The sequence below is a fragment of the Sinocyclocheilus anshuiensis genome, unplaced genomic scaffold, assembly GCF_001515605.1.
Source record: "Sinocyclocheilus anshuiensis isolate Anshui unplaced genomic scaffold, SAMN03320099.WGS_v1.1 scaffold2430, whole genome shotgun sequence".
Taxonomy (NCBI): domain Eukaryota; kingdom Metazoa; phylum Chordata; class Actinopteri; order Cypriniformes; family Cyprinidae; genus Sinocyclocheilus; species Sinocyclocheilus anshuiensis.
Window position 1 is genome coordinate 442,451 of NW_015556097.1, and position 9,662 is coordinate 452,112.

Consider the following 9,662-nt stretch of genomic DNA (forward strand, 5'->3'; position numbering starts at 1 on the left):
TTTTAAAACATACAGCAACTGCACTGGAATCTGGACCGAACCAAAACAAAGTCAGATGAAGATGCCGATGCTTGAATCTCATAAAGGTGATCCACAGGACGCTCGTTATAGCAGCACAGTGTTTTACATCGATGTCAGGAAAAGGACCATTTCCATCCAAATGTAATTTAATGCACACAGAACAGAACCTAGAAATAGATTTCAGAATATAAACTGCTTAATCTACGATTTTTAGTAAGATTTAACGTTACTAAATATGTTTGTGTGCCTGCTTTTGTGCGTTTAACTTGAATCTTGTCCAACAGACATCTGTTTTAAAGCAGTGGGTAATTCACTCGTTGATTAATTTGCTTAAAGTCTACTTTGCGATTCTGCTGACAAACATGTTTATAGTGCATTCTGTTCGACATGTTTATTGCTAGCGCAGCAAAAATATGTATCTGGCAACCTCACGGCTTGCTGCTGCTCTGTGCAATAATAGTAAAACCGCTTAAATTGTACACGGAGTGTGAATTTGTACGTTTACTACAGAAATGCTAAATGTATTTAAAAGTTTGACTGAGCAAATCGACTGGCTTGGTTTGGCCCCCCAAGCTCAAAACATCAAGCTACGCCTATGATGCTAACGTCAAACTCAGTGTGAGCTGAAAAAAAACAATAGAACCATCACAGAAAATTCTAATGGTTTCCACTACAAATACCATTACAAACCATCACCTTTTAACCATTAAAACTAGTGCTGTCTAATCGCATCCAAAATAAAAGTTTTTTTTTTTGCATAATATATGTGTGTGTACTGTGTAGATTTATTATGTATATATAAATACACACACATACAGTATATATATTTTTTTAAATATATACATGTATATACATTTATATATTTTATATTATATATAAATATATTTAATATATAAACATAACATATTTTTCTTAAATACATACATGCATGTGTTTTATATTTATATATACATAATAAATATACACAGTACACACACATATATTATGTAAACAAAAAAACTTTGATTTTGGATGCGATTAATTGCGATTAATCGTTTGACAGCACTAATTAAAACCATTAAAAAATTGTTTTCTGTAGTGTGTTTTGGGACATATTCCATTAGGATTTATTGGTTTTAACAAGCAATTACCAGTAGAGACCCACAGGGTCCATTACAGTTTCCATTAAAACCAATACAAGTCCCATTTAAGTACCAGTAAAACCATTACAAATTTTGTGATGGTGTCTATTCTGCACGCTTTAGTCACCTCTTCCAAACACAGGTCTGCGCTCTCACCTTGATCTCCAGGCTCTCGGGATCCTCGCCGCTCCCCTCGTCCAGGTCGCTGTCCTCGTCCTGCGTGGAGTCCCGCTTGTCTGCGGCGGTGGTCTCTGTGGCCAGGCTGGCACTCCTGTCCTCGCTGGGGAAGCCCTCTGCCTCCGCTCCGCAGGACGGACTGTCGATGCCGCTGTCCCGGTTGGGGATCTTTCGGATCTTTCCCGTCCCCTCGTGACCCTGCGACCTTGCCTCCTCGCCATCTGCGTGTTTACTGCTCCCCTCGCTCCCCTCGCCGTCTGAGTCACTGCGATTACTCTCCAAACCACTGCTGCACTGTTTCTGATGCTCTTTCTGAAGTTCCTCTGTAATCTCCGCGTCACTGGCAGAGTCCGTCTGGTAGGAGTTTAAGCTGGACAATCTCAAAAGCTCAGAGATTTCACATGCTTTAAATGAAAGTGCATCATCTTTCTCCAGCGCTGCTGCCGCTGGTGTCTCGCTGAGCTGAGGATGATCGCTGGTGTCTCGAGAGGCTGGAGAATCCATGTTGGCTCCCCAATGGAGGCCGCTCCTCCGCTGGAGGCCCAGAATGGGAAACCTTACAAGATGAAGGAGCAATGATGGTCTAAAAGTGTAAAGTGTTTCACATGTATCTTGTCAAACATGTGAAATAAGTGGCTTAGGCCCTGTTTACACCTGGAATTAAGAGACCGGTTTCACAGACAGAGCTTAGTTTAAGCCAGGACTACACTCTTAAAAATAAAGGTGCTTAAAAGGTTCTTCACAGCGATGCCATAGAAGAACCATTTTTGGTTCCACAAAGAACCATTCAGTCAAAGGTTCTTTAAAGAACCATCTTTCTTACCTTTTTATAATCTGAAGAACCTTCTTTCACTACAAAGAAGCTTTTGTGAAACAGAAAGGTTCTTCAGATGTTAAAGGCTCTTTATGGAACCATTTAGACAAAAAATGAGCTGAAAAAAAACAATAGAACCATCACAGAAAATTCTAATGGTTTCCACTACAAATACCATTACAAACCATCACCTTTTAACCATTAAAACTAGTGCTGTCTAATCGCATCCAAAATAAAAGTTTTTTTTTTTGCATAATATATGTGTGTGTACTGTGTAGATTTATTATGTATATATAAATACACACACATACAGTATATATATTTTTTTAAATATATACATGTATATACATTTATATATTTTATATTATATATAAATATATTTAATATATAAACATAACATATTTTTCTTAAATACATACATGCATGTGTTTTATATTTATATATACATAATAAATATACACAGTACACACACATATATTATGTAAACAAAAAAACTTTGATTTTGGATGCGATTAATTGCGATTAATCGTTTGACAGCACTAATTAAAACCATTAAAAAATTGTTTTCTGTAGTGTGTTTTGGGACATATTCCATTAGGATTTATTGGTTTTAACAAGCAATTACCAGTAGAGACCCACAGGGTCCATTACAGTTTCCATTAAAACCAATACAAGTCCCATTTAAGTACCAGTAAAACCATTACAAATTTTGTGATGGTGTCTATTCTGCACGCTTTAGTCACCTCTTCCAAACACAGGTCTGCGCTCTCACCTTGATCTCCAGGCTCTCGGGATCCTCGCCGCTCCCCTCGTCCAGGTCGCTGTCCTCGTCCTGCGTGGAGTCCCGCTTGTCTGCGGCGGTGGTCTCTGTGGCCAGGCTGGCACTCCTGTCCTCGCTGGGGAAGCCCTCTGCCTCCGCTCCGCAGGACGGACTGTCGATGCCGCTGTCCCGGTTGGGGATCTTTCCACTGGCCTCCGTCCCCTCGTGACCCTGCGACCTTGCCTCCTCGCCATCTGCGTGTTTACTGCTCCCCTCGTGACGCTCTCCGTCTGAGTCACTGCGATTACTCTCCAAACCACTGCTGCACTGTTTCTGATGCTCTTTCTGAAGTTCCTCTGTAATCTCCGCGTCACTGGCAGAGTCCGTCTGGTAGGAGTTTAAGCTGGACAATCTCAAAAGCTCAGAGATTTCACATGCTTTAAATGAAAGTGCATCATCTTTCTCCAGCGCTGCTGCCGCTGGTGTCTCGCTGAGCTGAGGATGATCGCTGGTGTCTCGAGAGGCTGGAGAATCCATGTTGGCTCCCCAATGGAGGTCGCTCCTCCGCTGGAGGCCCAGAATGGGAAACCTTACAAGATGAAGGAGCAATGATGGTCTAAAAGTGTAAAGTGTTTCACATGTATCTTGTCAAACATGTGAAATAAGTGGCTTAGGCCCTGTTTACACCTGGAATTAAGAGACCGGTTTCACAGACAGAGCTTAGTTTAAGCCAGGACTACACTCTTAAAAATAAAGGTGCTTAAAAGGTTCTTCACAGCGATGCCATAGAAGAACCATTTTTGTGTACTGTGTAGATTTATTATGTATATATAAATACACACACATACAGTATATATATTTTTTTAAATATATACATGTATATACATTTATATATTTTATATTATATATAAATATATTTAATATATAAACATAACATATTTTTCTTAAATACATACATGCATGTGTTTTATATTTATATATACATAATAAATATACACAGTACACACACATATATTATGTAAACAAAAAAACTTTGATTTTGGATGCGATTAATTGCGATTAATCGTTTGACAGCACTAATTAAAACCATTAAAAAATTGTTTTCTGTAGTGTGTTTTGGGACATATTCCATTAGGATTTATTGGTTTTAACAAGCAATTACCAGTAGAGACCCACAGGGTCCATTACAGTTTCCATTAAAACCAATACAAGTCCCATTTAAGTACCAGTAAAACCATTACAAATTTTGTGATGGTGTCTATTCTGCACGCTTTAGTCACCTCTTCCAAACACAGGTCTGCGCTCTCACCTTGATCTCCAGGCTCTCGGGATCCTCGCCGCTCCCCTCGTCCAGGTCGCTGTCCTCGTCCTGCGTGGAGTCCCGCTTGTCTGCGGCGGTGGTCTCTGTGGCCAGGCTGGCACTCCTGTCCTCGCTGGGGAAGCCCTCTGCCTCCGCTCCGCAGGACGGACTGTCGATGCCGCTGTCCCGGTTGGGGATCTTTCCACTGGCCTCCGTCCCCTCGTGACCCTGCGACCTTGCCTCCTCGCCATCTGCGTGTTTACTGCTCCCCTCGTGACGCTCTCCGTCTGAGTCACTGCGATTACTCTCCAAACCACTGCTGCACTGTTTCTGATGCTCTTTCTGAAGTTCCTCTGTAATCTCCGCGTCACTGGCAGAGTCCGTCTGGTAGGAGTTTAAGCTGGACAATCTCAAAAGCTCAGAGATTTCACATGCTTTAAATGAAAGTGCATCATCTTTCTCCAGCGCTGCTGCCGCTGGTGTCTCGCTGAGCTGAGGATGATCGCTGGTGTCTCGAGAGGCTGGAGAATCCATGTTGGCTCCCCAATGGAGGTCGCTCCTCCGCTGGAGGCCCAGAATGGGAAACCTTACAAGATGAAGGAGCAATGATGGTCTAAAAGTGTAAAGTGTTTCACATGTATCTTGTCAAACATGTGAAATAAGTGGCTTAGGCCCTGTTTACACCTGGAATTAAGAGACCGGTTTCACAGACAGAGCTTAGTTTAAGCCAGGACTACACTCTTAAAAATAAAGGTGCTTAAAAGGTTCTTCACAGCGATGCCATAGAAGAACCATTTTTGGTTCCACAAAGAACCATTCAGTCAAAGGTTCTTTAAAGAACCATCTTTCTTACCTTTTTATAATCTGAAGAACCTTCTTTCACTACAAAGAAGCTTTTGTGAAACAGAAAGGTTCTTCAGATGTTAAAGGCTCTTTATGGAACCATTTAGACAAAAAAAGGTTCTTCTATGGCATCATGATGAAGCACCTTTATTTTTAAGAGTGTAGGTGTAAGTTCAATTAGGATATTTAAGCAGCTTTTATAAAAATGCCTTCGAAAGAAACATTACTGGTGTGCACCTTGAGACAAAACAATGGTACTGGCATAATTTAAGATATGTCAGTGCAAGTTATTTTTAGTTGAGATTTTAGTCTGGGACTAGCCTTAAGCCTTGTTTGTGAAACTGGGGGGAGATGTGTTTTAAATGCATCTGGTTTTGTTGAGACGCTTCCCTCCTGTTTCATCACACTCATCATGAGAAAGGTGAATGAATACAACGAATAAATATAGCCATTTCGCTGATTGTGAATGAGTGGGAAAGCATGCGAATGGAAAGGATGCTAGTAAAATTTCAATGATAGTCAGTGATAATCTGTGTTTATGGCACAACACAGTGAAGTTGAGATCTTAAAACACATCCCATAATGCTCGCGTACGAGGTCAGTGGGTGGCAAGCGGGCGTCTTATGCGGTTGAATGTGTTCAAACAGCCACAAAAGCATCAAGACTACAAAAACAATGTGTCAATGCATTTTTAATACCTCTGAAAAAGGTCAAAAGTGGTCAAAAATGTCTCAAAACGTTTTAGACCCATTTACACCTGTATTTAACATCATCCTTGTGAACAGATCAACGACAATGCATCTTAATACCAATTGCATAAACTTTACTTAGCCATCTTTTTTTTTCAAGATTAGTCATAACCTTTTAAAGTTAAAGTTTAAAACTCATAGTTAGTCAAACTAGTTTACAGTTTAATTAACTTTAAGAAAGTGCTGTCACTTTAAGAGAACGCACTGATCCGGACATCATTTGTAATTTTATTGTTTCAGTGTTTATACATACAAAAAGTAATTTTATTTGTTGTTTGTTGATTTTAAATATAAAACTTGCTGAAACTATTTATGTGTCAGCACTTTTGGAACATTTCCAGCACATTTTAACATGTTACCGTGATAAAACTGATAACCGTGAAAATTTTGGTCACTATAATCGTGATAAGAAATCTTCATACCGTTACATCTCTAATCCGAGTCTCAGCTCACACAGTATGACACACAGACGATGCTCAGCTCTTACCTGGAGCTGTGGATGGGTCCTGCAGACGGGACTCTGGCTCTCAGAGGGGGACTGGGCAGGGGTCGGCGGGGCACTGGAGGGACAGGACCGAGCAGGTGCACAGGCTTAGGGGGCACTGACAGACACACAGAGAGAGAGAGAGAGAGAGAAGACGCTCAGATCAGCTCTATCTCCATCACCTCATCCTCCGCTCACAGCCCAGAGATTCTCCCTCCATACTCATCCTCCCGATCCACCCGTGCATGCAAAGAAAACCAGCTAAGAGTACAAGAAAGATGGAGAGACTTCAGCTGTCCGAGAAACTGCCGGCTTCCTGAACCGAGAACAGGAAGTGGAGATGAGCGTGCGAAAAGAGCTGCGGTCACACGGCGAGATACAAAGCCACACACAACAGAGTCGAGAAGATGAAGTGTGTATGTGCATGAGTGGATAAACCACCTCAAATCAGTATGAATTTGTAAAGTGTATACTGAATGAGTTGCATTAGGACTGAATGAAATAGAACTTCAATGACGCAATTTAGAATCTGAATTCAGAAAGCAGATAGTCTGAGCTGCGCGCACTTCCTTCCTCTGTCTGTTTTGCACCATATGAAAGCCACAAAATATCCATGCAAGTTCACAGCATCACAAACACACATGCATGCTGGGAAACCAAAAACAGTAGCATTATCGAAATAAAAAATCATTGTTTTTCCAGAAAACGTGTTTAATACCGTGGGGTTTCTGTGCTCTGGGCGTGGCTGAGGGAGTGGGGCATGGCCTCGGTGTGTGCTGGGCGGGGCATGGCCTGGGAGGAGGCGGGGTTTTCTTCTTCTGAGGCTGCTCTACAGATCCACAGGAGCACTGCAGCGCTGCTGGAGACAAATCTACTGAAAACACAAAACACAACATGTGAAGGCATATCTGATAACCAGTGTGAGATTATCATATCGGCAGATGAAATCAACCAGCAGCCTAGTCAAAAGACAGCGTTCATAGAGTTTCTATGTTCAGATATTTTAGTGCATATTACCTAAATTCTTATCAGCTTGTTTTATTAATGCTTTATTTTAGCTGACTACTTTTCTAAATTGATAAACTTATGCACTCCTATCATGCATTTTCAGTAAACAATAGCTTTCTGGTAACCTTGTGTAAATCATGAGAAAGTTACCAGCTTTAATGCTTATCAGGAGTTAGATTGTCATCTAATTGTGTTTTGAAAGTCTTGTGGCTGTACTTTCAAAACGGTATGTATTTTAACATTTTTCCTGTGAGTATTTAAACATTTTTCAATTTTTACTGTAAGTTTATTACTGAACACACTATTTGGGATCATTTTTACAAAATGAGGAACAAGTCTGAATTATTCTCTGCGGTAACTAACAGCACCTTGTAATGAACCCAGAACACTTTATAATAATAATAAAAAATAAATAAATACATATCACAAAAATAAAAGCATATGTGAGACATTTCACGCTGTCTAATTAGCATGCGGCTTCTTTACACACTTCACCTATATTATTTCATCTGTGGAATTCTATATTACACGTTATTTCTAGTCCAGGAACTCCTCGACTCGACCTTCATCAGGACCAGAGAGACAGCAGCCATCGACTGGACGATCAATACAGACACAATTACATCTCAAACTCTAGCAACCGCTCCTCCCCGCAGCTCACAGAACTGCCAGTGACGCTCCAGCATTCGCATGAGCGTTTGCAGAAGCGTTCGGACCGTTTCCAACAGTCAAAACAAAACATTTCACAGGACAAACCCTCAATCTGAACAACACTTCATCATAAAATCAGTGTGAGCACCTCGGTACATATACCCAGTTCACACAGACAGAAAATCATGTCATATCAGCAGCGCCTTCTCCTAAACTACGAGATGAAGTGGAGACCAAACTCATTCTCCTGCTGACATCCTCAGTGATCTCACACATCTCCTGTAGACTTCCAGAAAAGTCCTCAACAGTGTCTCAAACTGTGCTCACAAGTGCCAAGATAACAGTCTGCCATCAAAACTAGGAGATCTGAACACACACTCAAACATCAGAGAAGGTTATGTTTTTAAAGCGGATACTTAAATTAAATTACCGTGATCTCTTACAGATATCTCCAAGTCTTGTGAGCAATAACATGTTAAAACCACAGAAAGAGAATATTCACTGAAACATGAGACTTACTTTATGCTCTGGTGCAGATCATATGCTTCTCTCCTCAGACCTCGCTCAGTCTCTGTGTGTGTGTGTGTTTGTGTGTCACCAGCCTCCTCCCTGTTACCTCATGCACACACACCTGTGACAGGTGAGAAAATCTGAGCTGGCACTGACTGCACCTGCTGTTGTTAGCAGTGCTGAGCTCCAGCTGCCAAACCCGCTTCACACGCTACTGTGTGCGCGCGTGTGTGTGTGTGTGTGTGTGTGTGTGTGTGTGTGTGTGTGTGTGTGTGTGTGTGTGTGTGTGTGAGAGAGAGAGAGAGAGAGAGAGAGAGAGAGAGAGAGAGAGAGAGAGAGAGTGAGTGTGTGTGTGTGTGTGAGTGTGAGTGTGTGTGTGTGTGTGTGCTCAGCTATAGACTACAGACACAAATGAGTTCAATCTGACTAAACCTGCCTTTCCCAAACAATCTGGAGCTTCCTTAAGTAATAACACTGTGTCAAAGCAGATGTGACCCTATTCACTTTCTACACACTCATGTTATTATGCATGATTCATTAATGCATGTTTTTACAAAAACAAAAAGAAGGATTCAATATCTTCCAAATAAATTAAAAACAAACCCTGGTTTCAGCTGACATCACCAATCTCTTATTGTTCCACCATCTGTCATAGAGAGACTCTTTCACCAACCTGCTCCTCATGGATAAAAGTCCCACATCACATTTCTGATTTCACACTGAATATCCTGTTTTACTGGGGGGGAAATCATATGTACCTTAAATGATTGTGAATACAGTGTCTTAAAGTTATGTTTTGACTTGGGAGAAAGTCTTTTGTTGTTGACGTTGAATGGGAGAAGTTCTAATACAAAACTCTTTTGTGGAGCAGTGAGAGACGCTCCTAAATATAATCAATAACAGCACTGATACTTTATGATCTTAAATACACACACACACACACACACACACACACACACACACACTGAGGGAGAGAAAAGAGAGCACACAACCTTCATGAATGGACCCTGGGTGATCAAAACACCTGTCGATGAAGGTCAGGACACTAGTTAGTGAGTCTCTGGGTCAGACAGAGGGGCTCTCGGGAGAAAGTCTTGGATTTCTCCTGAAGCTGAGCTAACTAGATACTGTTGTGTGTGTGTGCGTGTGTGTGTGCGTGTGAGTGTGTGTGAATGTGTGTGTCGGTGTGTGTTGGTGTGTGTGTGTGTGTGTGTGTGTGTGTGT

At 41.3% G+C, this 9,662-nt stretch overlaps 1 protein-coding gene across 1 annotated transcript in view; it reads right to left on the reverse strand.

Annotated features, from left to right (window-relative positions):
• Positions 1-9,662, reverse strand: part of LOC107676202 (uncharacterized) — a 71,377-nt gene that overhangs the window by 24,752 nt on the left and 36,963 nt on the right. The window contains exons 2-6 of the mRNA XM_016470709.1: positions 6,988-7,143; positions 6,273-6,387; positions 4,174-4,806; positions 2,877-3,482; positions 1,299-1,875 (exon numbers count right to left, since the gene is read on the reverse strand). Of these exons, the coding sequence (XP_016326195.1) occupies positions 1,299-1,875; positions 2,877-3,482; positions 4,174-4,806; positions 6,273-6,387; positions 6,988-7,143 (2,087 nt within the window). The remainder of the gene's footprint in view (positions 1-1,298; positions 1,876-2,876; positions 3,483-4,173; positions 4,807-6,272; positions 6,388-6,987; positions 7,144-9,662) is intronic.